The 16,653-nt window shown below is 36.5% G+C and overlaps 1 protein-coding gene across 1 annotated transcript in view; it reads right to left on the bottom strand.

The window, feature by feature from the left end:
• The window catches only part of CACNA1D (calcium voltage-gated channel subunit alpha1 D), a 165,356-nt gene that overhangs the window by 26,886 nt on the left and 121,817 nt on the right, over nt 1–16,653 (bottom strand). Inside the window, exons 30-37 of the mRNA XM_079316836.1 lie at nt 14,165–14,248; nt 13,752–13,835; nt 5,114–5,242; nt 4,317–4,382; nt 3,841–3,932; nt 2,476–2,635; nt 1,193–1,320; nt 986–1,082 (exon numbers count right to left, since the gene is read on the bottom strand). Of these exons, the coding sequence (XP_079172962.1) occupies nt 986–1,082; nt 1,193–1,320; nt 2,476–2,635; nt 3,841–3,932; nt 4,317–4,382; nt 5,114–5,242; nt 13,752–13,835; nt 14,165–14,248 (840 nt within the window). The remainder of the gene's footprint in view (nt 1–985; nt 1,083–1,192; nt 1,321–2,475; nt 2,636–3,840; nt 3,933–4,316; nt 4,383–5,113; nt 5,243–13,751; nt 13,836–14,164; nt 14,249–16,653) is intronic.

Genomic DNA, 16,653 nt, shown 5'->3' with positions numbered 1-16,653 from the left:
TTATGTAAATTCTTCACAACAAAGTTGAGTTTTCCATCCCAGTTGTGTATAATATGCAGTAATTAGGAACAATATTGCTTCTTTTTGATATTAATCACATGTATAGTTATACACACTTTAAAACTGTACAGAAGATTTCTTGAGCTATTTAATGAGCTAGCTTTCAAACACTGAAGCTCAGTTTTTGACTGAGCCACACTGTGCCAGTACTAAGGACCAAAGCAGTTATTTGAGGGCAAGCACTCCAGCTGCAGTTCCAGGGGTTCCTCCTGCTCCATAAAGAACCAGAGCCCCAGGTTTGAATTGTCTCAGCCCATTCATTCCTCAGGTGACTTCAGTGATGTTGTGAGTCTCTTATGCCATCTACCCTGAACTGCTGTGAAAGGGGCATTTCTCTGTGGGTCAGTCCATCCCTGCAGCAGAGCTCTCCTAGAGCAGCACTGCTGTGACCCTGCCTGCCAAAAGCACAGTTCCATCTGTCAAAAGCTTTTCCTAATGTCTGACTTGGATTTTCTTCAATTCTAGTTTCAAAGCATTACTCAATGAATAATTGATGCTAGCATGTAGATGGACAGAGTTTTGCTTTAAGTATGCCTTGTATTCCAGCCCAGAGGTTAATATGTCAATTTACCTATTTATAAAACAGATTTACAAGGAATCCAGAGGACAGTACTGTTGTAACAATCCTTCAATTAACAGGTTTGATCTTATTCTTAATGAAATTGCCAAAATTTCAATATCTGTAATTCTGAAGTCCTCAAATAATGCAACAACCATTCAGCTCCTTTATATTGCTTTTCAACTTTTATATTAAAATGCCATTAATCCTCATCAAAATTACACATTTTGCCTAAGAGATTTTATAACATTTAAAATTCTCATTCATTTTCTGTCTTCTCATTTGTTGTTACATATTGCTACACACTGTTATTCACTCCAGCCTGGTTTATCATATTGCAGTCACACAAAATCAGGTGAAACTCACCTTGCAGGCCACTCGGTGAGGACACAACTTGCCAAAACCAAGTGGTGGCTGAATCCTTCTCAGCAATGTCACCACATCGAGGTGCTTTATCCTTCCCCTAGAGCCAACACACACCAGTTAATAAACATCCACTCCCAAAAAATACACCCTGTTCTGCTTGCATTGATTTTACAAAATAAATTATATCAGATAAATTATCTTACTTACTTTGCTTCAGGGTCATATTCTGACCATATTCTTTTGAATTCATCCAAATGATGGGGGCCCAGAATAGACCAGTCACGTGTCAAATAATCAAAATTATCCATAATGACAGCCACAAATAAGTTTATAATCTTAAAAAAAAAAAAAAAAAAAAAAATCAGAACAATCTTCCTTGATTATTTTGAATATTTATCAATTCAATATGTAGTAGCTAAAGAACTCAAGTAAATCAATAGTTTTTGGCAAATATCATCAAATACCACTGAAAATATTTGCATTTAACTAACTGGAAGATTATCAAACAATGGCATGACAATGGGTCTATTTTAGGGTACTCAATTTTTGTGACAAAAGCTACAACACAGTTTTGTTTCTCTTCCTTGATTTACCAGATCTCACTACATCAAATTGCAGATGGGATCCAGTACACACATTATGACAGTGTGCATCTCAGGAATGGGATTCAATTTCATGACAGCACATTTTGTTAACACAAGTGATACAGAACAACAGAACATGTGTTTACATCAGTTCACAGAATTTTGTTGGACCCTCCTTTTGCAAGGAAACAATTACTGTGAATAGAAGAAATCAGTCAGTTTATATCAGACACTGCAATGAGGAAAAACATGCTTGAATAATTATTTCAGAGCAAATAATCCATTTCTGCCACAGATTAGAGTGAAAGGCTATTGTTCACTTCTCATGTGCCACATGTGAGGACACTTGTAGAGACACAAATCCAAATTCTGCTAAGTTTAAACAAAACAAACAGCTTTACTACTCAGTCATGGGAATTGCAGCTCTGTTATTAATGAATATTTAATGGCACCACTGAGAAATGCACGAAATAACAGCTATGAAAACACTGCTAACTCAGCTTTCAAATGTGCAGCCAACCACCCTGCACAGAAAACCTCACACATGGGAATTTAGAATCATAGAATAGTTTGGGTTGGTAAGGACCTCTAAAGTCACCAATTCCCAGCAATAGGCAAGGACTCCCTCAGGCTGCTCAGAGCTCTGTCCAAACTAACTTGGGATATTCCCAGGGATGAGGCTCATCTACCACCCCTCTGGGCAACCTTTGCCAGTGTTTGACCACTCCCACTGTAAAAAAATTGGTAGAAAATATAGGATTTAAGACACTATATGGGAAAACTTAACATAGCCAAAATACTTGGGATATGAGATTTTCAGTCACTTTCTCAACTCACTACACTTTGTTCAGAAGAAAGGCAAAATGTCAGAGCTCACTGCTGTTAATAAGAACAAGCTAAACTCACCAAAAATGCACAGAGCATGTAAAAACTGATAAAATAAATGATGGCAAAATTGCTTCCACATGTGTACTCTTCCCCAGGATTGTAGTCGGATTCTGGATCGCAGCGCTTTCCAGGCAAACACGCCAGCATGATTTCCTGCCAGGCTTCTCCAGTTGCACACCTTCATAACACACAAAGACAAACTCAGCATTATCTGATCAGGATGGATTACAAATCTATTCATTAGTTGCATTCTGAGAAAATACTGGAAGCTGTGCAAGCATGAATGTGAAGATAGACTATGAACATTTCAGAGCAGAAATTAATTAAAAAGCAAGTTTTAGAACTTGCTTAATCTGATATTGCAGACACATTTTATAAGGTAGACTAAATGCACTAAGGTTTTCATGTAAAAACTAACCCCAAACTGTGATTTACAAGTTAAATACTTATTGCAGTGGAGTTACTATGTACAAAAACAGTGTTGTGTGTGAAAAATCTGTCCTAAAATTTCAAAGTACATATTTGTAAAAGATGAACTTTCTTCTGTGATTGAAGAAATACCTGTCTTTAATTTCTGACATAGCATTTTTTTCACAGTTTGGTAAATTCTGTATGCAGTCCCACAATTTCAGATTTTTTTAAAGAATTACATAATTATGACAATCTTTAGCTGTGTTTATTGTCAAAGGAATAAAGTGACTTAGATCTCAGTGGATGATGCCTTGTGCCAGATAAGGAATGTCCTGCCAGTTTTTCCAGCTGAATTTTCCAACTGAATTACAGAATCTCAGCAAGAGACCACCCAAGGCTGTCACCTTCAGAGGCATCCCTGTCCCATGCCATTCTCTCCTTGTTCCAGGACATTCTGAAGCACTCCTGGCAAACATTTGCCTTCTTAAATTCTCCAGTGATGGAAATTCCATAATCTCCCCTGCCCCACTATGAAGACTTAGTTACCTTCACCAACAGGAAGTTTTTCCTATGGATTATCTGGTATTTCCCTTCTCCAAGCTACACTCCCTTCAGCAAAGATAAAGAACAGTCTAATTCTTTATGTTATTTATTCAAGTTATCACACAAGCTGCACTTCTAAAGATATCAGTAAGGGCAGAGTCTCTTGAAGCTTTCCCAATGCTCAGACAGATTGATACCTGGGCTGAAAAGGTTTGGGCACTGCCTGAAGCCAATTGCTGCCCAAAGGAGTTTCACAGGAGCTGTGATGAATTTAGGTCTGAATCACCTCATTAGAACCCTGCTCAGCACACAGCCACAAACAGGAGGTGCTGGTAGAGATGAACTGATTCTCACTTGCAAACACATTTTGCACACTTTTCATAGATCAGTGAAATGGGATGCACTGAGTGAGAGTTAAGGTTTACTTACCTGAAGAGAAGAAGCACAGCTTGGGGGAAAGTCTGAAAATTGTTGTTTCTGTTTATTTGGTTGTTGTCCCTCATGGCCACTTTTCCAAATACCTACAATAAACAAGAATTTTAACTCTTTTTCCAGTGACCTGTGCTGTCAGAGGCTGTAGGCCTTGCAATCTAAACTTCCTTCAGGATGCATGAGATTTCACAAAAACACTTTCATTACACTTTAGATTTTTCATTATAGTCATATAAGTGCAGTACATATATCACATATACAAGGAAAGAAAAAAATACAGCACAGTAAGTTCTTTGTGTCTTTTGGAATTTCCTGATCAAGAACATCAGAGCCAAATAAAGATTTTTCCATTAATCTGAAAGCTCTGCCTTATACACAGCACCACTATCAAAGGAATTTTTCAACAAGCAACTTAAGAAACAAGTCTCAGACAAATCTGTGCTGCTGATTAGTGCTAAAAATTCTCTAATTACCTGCATTCCAATGACAGCATAGATGAAGAACAGCATGGCTATCAGAAGGGCAACATAAGGCAGAGCCTAGAAAGGGACAGGTGCATTGTGTTTTAATAATCTCTCACCATCATTTCTATTTCCATTTGCAAAAGTAATTTCTCTGTTCAACACTGACTTTTCCAAGGTTTTTCTTCCTATGCAAGTGCTTAAAATGTTATTAACTGTCACTCTTGATACTTTGCTGCATGCAGTGAATACCAGCTTTATTGCACTTTAAAATGCTTCTGCCTGCAATCCAGAGAGAAGGATCACCTTTAGCGTTTTTAATTTTATTTTCATTACTGATCCTGACAACACAAAGATATTTCATTCTGTACTGTAACAGAGTATCATTGACTTCACATTCAGTTTTCAGGAGCAATGATTCAAGTACCTATTTTACTTATGAAATTGGTTTTATGTAAAATATGTCTTAAATTCTTTCCTAGTCATCTAGTTAAAATGTCTGGAAGCATGAGATCTGTGTATGTCAAACCCATTCCATATATTTTAAATATACCAAATATTTTTTCTGGAAGTATCATAGAAACCTCACAGTAACAGCTAATACTAAATGACAAAAAATGACCCTCAGACTCACAGAAGTAATTGGTGAAATTAATTTTGGAATTAATATGCAAATATATTTAAACATGCAATTATGGATAACATTTAAATTAGAAAAAATATGTTTGCATTCTACAGGGTATTGCTTCATAAAATTCGGTGCATAAATGGTTGCAATTATAAAGCAAATTTAAATCAAATGTGCTAACCTGAAATGACTTGATAAATGTCCAGAGTAATGTCCTGATTCCCTCTCCCCTGCTCAGCAGCTTCACCAGCCTCATGACTCGGAAGAGACGGAAAAAGGTGATGGAGATGCGAGCGCTGTCCTCAGAGTTCTGGAGAGCACCACGGACAAGTCAAACCAGATACAAACTCAAACATGCAACACTTCAGAAAAACAACATAAAATGCAAAGGTGGAAGAGGTAAGATTTGGAAATGTATCTTGAGGGCCTGCTCACCTTGATAACCATGATATGAAAGGAAAAATCACATGCTGAAAACACAGGACCTGTAGAAATGCTTCACACACCACATGCATTTCCAAGTTTTCTGGTTTGTTAATAGGATCATATTGGGTTTGTTTGTAATAGACTCCAATAGAACACTGACAATGAAAGCAAACCACTGCATAACACCTTTGCAGTCAGACAGGAATGAAAAATACAGAAAAACTTGGTGGAAAAAAGACATGGTAAAAAGAATAAACTCAAGTATAGGTAAAACCACTGGGGTCACTTTACTGATCTTACCCCAGACTCATCAGTTGTGACTGTTTCAGTTGGCTTTGGCTTTAAGAAATTAAGAACATTACATATTAAAATCAAATAAAATATTTTTTAAAAGTTAGCTTAACCATAAGCAAAATTTTAAAACATTTTTAATTTCTAAATGTAATTCAACATCTTGCAACTCAATATATGTCCTGAAGAAAACATTAATTTCCTTATCAAACCATCCTCTTATCATTTCATGTTGGCTAACTCATGCTTAAACAGTTTTGGCTGACTCACAATGAAATCTGCTGGTATAAAACATGTTTAAAAGATTCAGTGGAAAGTAAATACAAAATAAAACATCTGCTCCATCAATTTTCATAGGTAGTATGAAATCATAGCAGGAAGCCCAGCTAAAACTCAGGAAAAAAGCTTTGGGGCCAAACCAGCCTTTCAAGGTCCTTTTCTGCTCTGCCCTGTTTGAAGATTAATTACTCCATCACTGGGATCTAACCATAGTCAAGGAATTGTGTTTCCCATCACCCCAGGAGCTTCCTTACAGCAAAGTTAATTATTTTGATGAGTGCTGGGTGTTGCAGTGCTGAAGGACAAACCAGGACAGACTCTCAGCCCCATGCCCTGGAGGCTGCCCCAGTGCACAGGAGGAGGGTCGAATTCTCTCACCACACCTGAGCTAAGAGAAGCAGCATGGAAAAGGGATCAGGATTTGATTCATCCTTTTGGAACTAATCTATCCAGCCCTCAGGAGCTACAGGAAGCAGAGAGACACACACAACTTCTTGTTCACAAACTGTGTGCTGTGAGGAAAATCTCACTTTTCTCCTTTTATTCTCTGATTTTGAAGAAACTTCCCTGAGCTCCCAAATGGTGATACACTTTGCAGAGCAGGCAGCAAAGCTTAAAGGACCAAAGTTCTGTGCTTGCTTGAGCAATGACAAACTTGCAGCAGCTTCTTCCAAAATCGGAATGTCTTTAAAAACACTTATAGCACTAGAAAAAAATGGGATTCTGGATGTTAGACCCCAGAGATGGGTCTCACCCCCTTGCCTAAAATATCCTCATTTAAAGGGGCACCTTTCAACAGCTCCTGTCACACAGAGCAGCAATGAACAGGAAGCCCCCCAGAGCTGCTGCCAGGATGCTGTGGATGCACTCAGTGCCACACTTCACCTACTCAAATCTCACATCCTGCTGGTACCCAAGATAAAACTTGAGGAGAAGGAAGGGAAAAGAAAGGAGCTGATACTGTTGAAAATACATTATGCAAACATGTAAGGGGAAATAAAAGCAAAAAGAGGTAGTACTTTGTAAAAATCAGATCATTATTAAAATAGTAATTGTGTTCTCTATGATATTTTTCAAAACATATTTAATATAAAGGTATTACTAAGGGAAAATGATACAAAAATAACTATGTGTAATTACATATGGATACATTACTGCCCTGCCAGGATATCAGTAGATTCTGAAACAAAGAGGTTTTTAACTGTATAAGGGATTATTATTATTAAATGTATGCATTAAATTAAACAAAACCCAGATTTCCTTATTAAACTTCAGCAAGCAGACTATTTGAAAAACTGTAACATCTAAACTTTCTAAGAATTTATATAAAATGGATGGATAATCTGCTGCTAAAGGAAGACAACTGTTTCATTAGAAATTCCCTGCATATTTCAACAATTTGAAATAAAATAATCAAAACATAATTAAGGAAAACTTAATTATCACAAACACCATAAATGTCAAAATATCACAGATCATGGAAGCAACCTTGCAAAGCTGCCTACCTAAATCAATCCCAAACCTGAACCAATGCACACAGACCCACACTGCTACTGAGTTTTTGGCACAGGAAAAAAATCCTTTTAATCTGAAGCTTTAAAGAAAAAAGGTTTAATTACACCTTCTGCACATGAAATCTAAAATGTCATATTAATCTCTGATGACTGACTTAAGTTGAGGTTAATATTCTCTTAAATAGTGAGCAAATTACTTAATTTGCTTTGGTATTTTATAGGATCAAAAACTGAACATAGGATTTGACAGATAGAGATCAGACTAAATTACAGCATCATCACAAATTGACACTAAAAAAAGTGAAATGAAATTTCAGGGTTGGCATTTGGGAATTATTCCCACTGTGTTTTATAGGAGCAGGATGGGGCTCCAAATAAGTTGATATCAGCATTAGTATGGCAATATATAATGGGATAGAAAATATCAGACAAAGGATACTTTGGTCGTCAATATTTTCATTTAATCGCTTTTCAAAATGAAAATTTAATGAGCTTGCATTATGACTCGGTTATGAAAAAAAATTCTCAAAAGTCAATAAAAACAACATTTTCTTCACATAACTCTCTTAGTAATTACTTAATTCTCACTTTTAAAAATGCAGAGGTCAAATCACCCAATGTGATTGGTTCTACTGGAGCTGCTCTGGAATGATGATCCCTCATTTTAATTTTTGTCAGGAGGTGACTGAAGGTATTTGTGTTTGCACAGTGGTGTATGCCCACTCCCCTCACAAATCCCTCTTTCTCAGCATCTTTGGACTAAGAAATCCTGATTGCCTGTTTCTGATGGCTGATCTGATGCTGCTGGGGAGTGTTAGGATGTCATGTGCAAGAGATCACAAATTATGGACACTGGGAAGTGCAGGCTAGTAATGAAAAATAAAAACACTCTGTTCACAGAAAGCAAATTGTACAATAATGCAAAGGTGGAGATAAATGCTAGAAACAATGTATGAACATGAACTCCTGATACAAGAGGAGTTTTTCCTACTGAAGTGAAAATATTCATCACGGGGCAAGTGTTTTGGATTTGACATTTTAGAGTGTATCTAATTTTTCACCCTTTTGGCATTTCCCTCTGATAATATAGTGGCTTATTTTATTTTAATAATACCAATTTTAATGAAGCTGATGTAGTGATATACCACAAAGAAAACATTATTCATACTTATTTAAAAAGGAAATGCTCATCTGGGAGACAAAGTTAGTTAATGGTTATGTGTCCATCCAGCATGAAGCAATGCTCAGATCTAGGAAACTGAGATAAAGATAAGACAATCTTCAGCAACAAAAACAGACAGACTGACAAAAACAGAGCATTTGCTTCCCAGAGATAAAGAAAACCAGACACTCCCCAGGCACACAGCCTTATTTGCAGCACAATGACATTTTGTGCACATACACTTGTAACAAGGTTGTACATTTTGATTTTGTACATTCTGTAGGGAAGCATTAGAATAGACTTGACACTGAGGGTGACAGGCTGAGCAGAGGGATGAGATCTGTTGACAAGAAGGCAAATAAAAATATCACCTGTGGTCAGACAATCTACCTCCAGCCTCCTCTTTCCCCTCATTTTCCATCAATCATTCCAATGCCACTTGGTCCCAAATGCTTTGGGACTGGCTGGTCATTATTAGGATTTTTTTTGGCCCCCAGAAACTGGGACTGTGTGATTCCTAAGAGGACAGGTGCTTCTGTCTGCTGGAAATCTGGTAGTGGTCACAGCTGAATAAATGGGCAGCTCCTGCTTCCCCTGCTTGGCTGACAGACTGCAATGAGGGCAATGAGCACAGACACTGCTCTCATTGTTCTTTGTTCTGTCAACCATGGACCAGCTACACCCAGAGCTCAGGTCAGCAAAGCACTTCATAACCATGGAATTTTGAGCCAATCCTTAAATACTTCAAATAGGCAGTAATATATGATTTTTTCCTTCTTACTTAATTGAAGTGCAACAGAACAGTTTTCTTCCTCAAACAATCCAAATCCTCAAAAAAATATAACCAATAACCAACCTAAATTTCTGACTCACTGATGAAAATGCTTGCAACCTGTTACCAATTTTGGTCAAGTACTACTGCTGCTTAAGAAAAATTTAGCACATTTCCTAAACAGGAACTCCTTGTTACACAAATGTTTGCAACAAATGTTCAAAATAAGCATCCTGACTAAAAAGAACTTCAGTGTCAAAACTGTGAATGGTGTGAAACAGATTGGATCGTGCAATGGAAGCAAACTCTGTGCTTAAACAAAAAATAAACATGGTGAAAAACAGTGATGTTAGTAAATGGTGTTGGTCAAAAGCTTCTTTTTTACATATTGTGCCAAAGGCTCCAAGAGTATGTCAGAACAAATGACAGATGATCATAATGTCCTCATCACCATAATTAAAGGAGGAAGCATCTGAATGACAACACATATGATGACAATAACATATACAGCAAAACATTCAGGTTGCCAAAATGTCTCCAGAAATGTGCTGTGAGTCCATGTGCATAAACACACATGATTTGTTCTGAGAATAGTTACTGCAATTCAGATGTGAGCAAGAAATTTTCTTCAGTCTTTTCAGTGCTCTTTATATTCCCTGTTCAACATGAACCAAATGCCCATAGACATGAACTAATTAAGGTTTTAAGTCGATGTGAGAAACCCCTGAAAAGATTTTTTTGTAAGTACTTCTTCCCCTATAAAAGATGTATTTCCACAATTCACAATTAATATTTTCGTATTATATGATAGCTAATAAATATTCTGTTGCACAATAAAGTAAATAAATGACTTCATCTTTAACATGATGAAAGCAGCACAGAAATTTATTTCTGGCTCCAAATTAGATATTGCAACATTAAATACTTGTAGACATTTGATATTGCACTTAGACTTCACATTAATGAAAGCAAAGCTGTATGAGAATGTTGTTTTCTGACCTGCCCTTACACCTAAAGAGAGATGTTTGCAAAACTTTAAAAACTACAACAATAATATTCCAAATTACAAATTACTAGCACCAAAACCTAAGTTCTAACATATGATAGGGGTGCATAAAGTGACACTCAAACTGAATTGGACAGCTCTTGTTCAAAGATGAATCCAGAATCTCTCACAGGAGGTAGACATGAGGTTTTCCTCCACTCCTCCACACTAGGACAAGATCAAGATTCCAGATAGATGTGTTTTCCTGAGGGTCTCAGCAGGAAGGCATAAATGCTGTTCCTTTAAGCCCTACTTCAGCAGAAAACCTGAAGCCTTTTTAATGTCAGGAATAAAGTCAGCCCCATAGAGATGACATGAATAATTTACATAAAAGATGGGGAAAGGGAACTCTCTATTATTTTCTCAACATTTTGGCAGCACATGAATGGTAAAAGAAACTTCAATAAAAAATGTGAATTAAAACCTTCCCAACCACTACTGCAACAATGTGATCATGCTTCTAAGTCATCCTGTGTTGGTCATCCAAATGGATTCTGAGCTGACAAATAAGATAATTTCTTTACAGTCAGGCCAGATTGAAATTTGCATGTTATTTCCTTTTAACAACTTATTTATTCAGATTTTATTTCCAATTTATTTCTCTCTCATTCTTATAAGTTATGTATGTCCCTCTCCCAGATTGGACTGACCACATTTTGTGTCTGCCAATCATTACTCTGCATTTTTAATTGAAAAAGAACCATTTCTATGACCACACAAGATCTTGCACGTCACGTGAAAGTTTCTGAAAACAAAAGGCCAAAGAACCCAGAAGTAATTATATAGGTTTTAGTATTGGTTTTAATTTTCTTTATTGCTATACCACATGTATGTTTACTTATATATACTTGCCTCTAATAATTTCTAAAAATAAAATGAACATGAAAACCAATTAGGTTCATAAAAGGAGGAGGTTGAAGGAAGGGATATTAAATTAAAGAAAGAGTAAATTAAAAAGATAATCACAGAAATTTTTTTATTTCCAAAATATGTGTTGCTCTGAGGTGGTTCATTTCTGGAGCTGATCACTGATCCAGTCCTTGAGAATGCTGAGCAATCCTGTAAATTGCTTAATACATTAAAGGCTGACTTCCACAGGTACCAAAAATATTCAAACCATAGTAATTTCCTGGATTATGTGGGAATAGGTGGTTACTGGATCAGAAGAATCAGCCTCAGGGAAGCATATATATTATTATAAAATGTTAATTAAATTAACAACAAAATAAAAGAGATAACATTTAACTTCCATTATTTAATAGTGAAATCAAGGCAGTGTGTATCTAGACAGTCCAACCCATTCTCTTGTAAAAACTGGGAGGACATGAAGCATTCACACTCATGTCTCCTCTGCAATGCTCAATCAAGGTGTTTGTGCCCCTGCAATTAGAACTGCAACAAGAGCTGATTTTCTGTGCTGGTGATTGACCCTGCTCCAAATCAGCCCTCAAACAAGGCTGAGCTTCCTCAGTTGAAGAAGTTTCTATAGTGGGAATTTTCACAGGTGCTATTTCAATCACACTTGAAATCCCATTGGAAACAAAGTCTCCTCAGCATCTCAGCAGAGATGTAGATTTCCCAGGATCACTGCCAGTGTTAGATAATGAGTACAGGTGGAACAGCACAATTCAGACTGCTGAAAAAATACTGAGGAAAAGATTCTGAAATACTGGATTTGGATGACAGAAATTTACACTAAACTAATCAAGTAGGAATATTTCAGTAGAATCAAAACAATCAAAGTAAATATTTAAGAAATTTCCCTGGACACTCTGCAACATTAAATGTTTCATGTTGAAAATGGGAAATCATGGCCAGAAATACATATTGAAACCACAATACATTCTTGATTTGCACAAACAAAGCACAGAAAGAAGCAAGACCAGAAACAGACAATGCTTAGTACACAAAGAGTCTGCTGTGCAAAACTAGAAGAAATCAAAGATGAGCATTTTTTTCTCTTGTGAGAATAACATGAAAACTAAGAAATGGCAGTGCTGGTTGTTGACTGTGGTGTGTACTTATCTTGGAGATCAATTGCTCTCCAGAATATTTTCAAGGCAACTGTGAGAATGGCTAAATCCCAGTGTTCTTTACAGCTGACAGCTGAGCAGTGACCAGTTGCAATTAGTGCTGTTCAATTAGCACTGCCCACACACTGCTGAACACAGAGACATCTCCTATGGTCATGGAAGTACCTCTGAGATACCTCTCAATCTCTTTACAATCAAATACTTTTTGCAGTTATGAGCAAAAGCTGTTCTAAATAATTGTTTTTTCTACTCTCCTTTAATAGAGTGCTCACCTACACCAATACTACTGTGAATGGAAATCATGGGTAAATTGCAAATACTTGAGCTGCAAGTACAAAGCATAACTTTTCGGGGGGAAAAAACCCGCAAACTAAACAGAACAGAGTGGGGGGAAAGTAAAAAATAAATCAGAGGCAGTTTTAAAAATGAAGAATAATTATACTTTAAGAAAAGTCTCAAGGGGACACTGTGGTTCTGGGCTGACTGATCCTCCCTGTCAGTTCAAGTTCCTTCAGTGCAGAGAAAGATCCATCCCCACAGAAATGAGAAAAATCAGTCTGAAATCTAAAGGTCAGAATAAAGTTCTTCTGCTCCCATGTTTTCTCATCGTCCCTTCATTTTCTTTCCAGAAATTCAGTCAGTCATGAGATTCTCACAGTTTAATACAAGACCAGGAAGCAATTTAAAGGTGAATCTGTTGCCCAAATACCTCTTAAATGGCCATTAGACAAAATTCTGGCAAAAGATGGAGTTTTCCAAGTACTTTAGGAGTAATTCAAACTTACAAACACTTATTCCAGGATGTGAAAAGCAAAAGGACTGGGAAAAAAATAAACATTCTTCACAGCATGGAAAGCCTGACTTTCTATGTGCCTTTCTTCTGCTACCTCTTGAGGTATGAATGCCAGCACCCTTCCAAACCCAAACCTCTCACAGAAAAAGAAATCATGATTTGTTAAACCAAGCCACTGAAAACTTACAGAATCCTGAATCACCTTGGTCAAGTTACCTACAAAACGTAATGGGCTTCAAGTAAGATAGTAACATAAACTTAATTATTTTAAAAAATATTTTCTTTGCATATATAGAAAAACAGTTTTTACTGTCTCACTGTGCTGTGTGCATGCACAACTATGTAAGTACATAAATAAACAACAGCAGCTTGTGCAAACATCTGTATCAGTGTTTTGGATTAAACATACTTTTCTAAAAAAGGATTTTTTGGGATTAAGTTTAGGTTTTCTGTATTTCTTGATGACAGCAATTACTTTTTAGTGCATGAACAATTGCTACTTACATTAACTTCTGTTATAGCAATATCAACGACGCTACCAACAACAATTAAGGCATCAAAAGTGTTCCATGCATCAGTGAAATAGTGCTGTTAGGACAAGCATTCAGCAGAAAGAGAGCAAGAGAAAAACACAAACAGAAAAAGAGAAGAAAAGGACAGTGTTATAACACAGAAACACTCTAGGCTTCTCTGATGTACCACTATACAATCTAAGCTTCCCTTTCATAGCTAAAAAAAATTGGTAGAAAAAAAAGGCTATTTATTTCCCATATCAACATAATTGACCTATGACTGGTCTGTACTCAAAACTTTAGAAACATCAGATCAAAATCTGTGACTTGTCCAGATGATGGAAATAGTGGGGAGACAGAGAAAGAGAAGTAGGGACTGGGGAAAGTAAGCTGGGATATACTCACATCAGCTTCACTGAGAACGACGTCTACTATGCTGCCAATAACGATGAGGGAGTCAAACGTATTCCAGGCATCACTAAAATAGCCCTGAACAGAGCAGGCAGGGTGCAAACGTTTGTGATTACACATGAAATGTCAAATATTTGCATACTTCTGTTTAGTTTTGCATAAACAGAAATTAGTTAAACAAAACCTGTGGTCTAATGAGAAAACAAAACAAAACCAAACAATATTGCCTACTGAAGGAAAAGCAACATATATATGTGCATGTGTGTGTATATATATAATTATATATATACATGTACAGACACACACACAGACACACACACACTCTACACATGCAGAACACACCATCAGATAAGCACGATGTTGGCAAGCAAGCCATCATCCAAAATTGGTTTTGGGCTTCTAGCAAGGCTGAAAAATTCTAACATATATATAAATATGCTAACCCTAATGAGGATAACAAGATCCCTTCCATTGCATTTCTGCAAGACCAAGCCAATTGAAACCTCCCTAACATCAAGGATTTTGTGAAAGTCTTATCTAATGATTGGTAAAAATACTCAAAGGGTCAATCTCATCACTGGCTAAACGTGCACAGTTATTAATGTGAAACTGTGCATAAAGATTAAAGAACTGACTTAATCTTCTATTCATAAACTAGGTCTAATATAGGAGCCCATCCTACACTTTCAGTCAGGGGTGATTCTGTAGCCAGTGAAGTCAGTGCAATGAACCACAGCAACCTGAACAATTTCTCAATGATTTTGGTTGGTGCAGCCAGTCCAGTGTCTGAAAACTCATTTTCATAAATTGCTTCATCACCCTTCCGACATTTTATCCTTTAAATGAATGTGTTACTGGGACATGGCTGCAAAGGGTTACAAAGGGCTATCATGCAATTAGCTGACTATGGGAATAAAACTGTTTGAGCAAAGAGGTGCTTCAGAAGAATCCTCCAGGTAGGTTCCAGTGTGGAACAAATCAAAATGTATCACAATTGTTAACGTAACTATGGAGACCAGAGTTTTTGCAATATGTGCCTTTTTCCTAGTTATTATAGAAATCCAGAATTGCAAAAATCACTGGACTTGCCCTTTATCTAATTCAGATGTATTAAAGTATCAGCCTACCATGACTAAGAAAAGCTGAAATGTACATTTTGTACATGTACATTTCTTGGTAATTAATTTTAAAATACTAACTTTTCAGCCACTATTGAAGCTCTAAAATAATACATTTAGCAAGAAGTTTAAAATCACAAACATGCTAATCTAACCTTATATCTACTTACACTTTTATTACACTGTTTGCTCTAAGATAATGTTTTAGCTGAGTAGTTTAAGTTATTATATGAGCTGTTAGCAGAGAAAAGCTAAATCGGTTCTAAAACCAATTTTAGAATTGGACTGGAATTTTTTTCAAGATTTTAAACTGTTAGAATTTCTAGTAATTTCAAGTTTACAGTAATGCACCTGAGTGCACTAATATTTGAAAAAAGGCTGAATTTGAGTGGGAATTTGCTCTTGCAGACTATGAGAGAAATGCTACGGTAGACAATAGCTCTACATTTCATTCTCAGAGAGGAAGCAGGGTCAGGAAAGGCTCATTATGTTTCTATTCTAATTTTTTATAACACAAATTGCTACAAGCATTCCTTTGTCTAAGGAAGGGGCTGTAAGAGGAAAATATATCAGAGTATTGTTTTCTTCACAGCCCTTTGCACTTCTCTGGTTCTTTGAGATTAACCATCAATTCCAGGTTTGGGCAAAAGCCAGTGCTTGTGGATTTGGCCTCCTGAAGAAATGCCTCCACTCCAAAGAGCTCTTGCCCAATTCCCTACTCCTCCTTCCTTACTCCTCCTGCTCATGGGAACAAGGCATTCCCAATGTTTTACTAAGAATCACCCCAGTCATGAAATTGATAATCCTAATGAGATTAGCAGCTGCCAACCAAAGAAAGGGAGCTGCTTTCATAATATGCTTCCTGATCATTTATATTCCTAATTTCTAAGTATCTTCTTTGATTTTAGGATAGCAATAATTTCATCTATGTATACACAAATTAAGAGACTATTGGCAAGAAGCAAACACATAATCAGCACCATCCTGAACTGTGCTATCCATCTTCCTCTGCAATGTGGACCAAAAAAGGTCCTCCAAATAAAGGAATTTCAGCTGTAGAGTTACTTTGCTAGACATGCTAAAAGATAAAGCACTGAAATAAAAAAATCACATTTTGATTCAATACAGCTAAAACACTTTATAGCTAAAATAATTTACACATTTATTTATTTTATGAAACCTTTTCCATCAGTATAGACAAATATTGTTCAAACTAATATGTAAAGCAAAAGCATACAAATAAACAAAAAACTAAGAGAAAATAAAGATGGTTTTGGAAAAGGGAGGAATGGACAAGTCACAGCAAATAAACATCATGCAAATAAATTGTTTTCACCACTGCAAGGACCCAAGATCAATTCACTT

The sequence above is a fragment of the Erithacus rubecula genome (genome assembly GCF_903797595.1).
Source record: "Erithacus rubecula genome assembly, chromosome: 13".
NCBI classification, from domain to species: Eukaryota; Metazoa; Chordata; class Aves; order Passeriformes; family Muscicapidae; genus Erithacus; species Erithacus rubecula.
The sequence above is the reverse complement of the archived record's forward strand: the minus strand, read 5'-3'. Positions and strand labels throughout refer to the sequence as shown.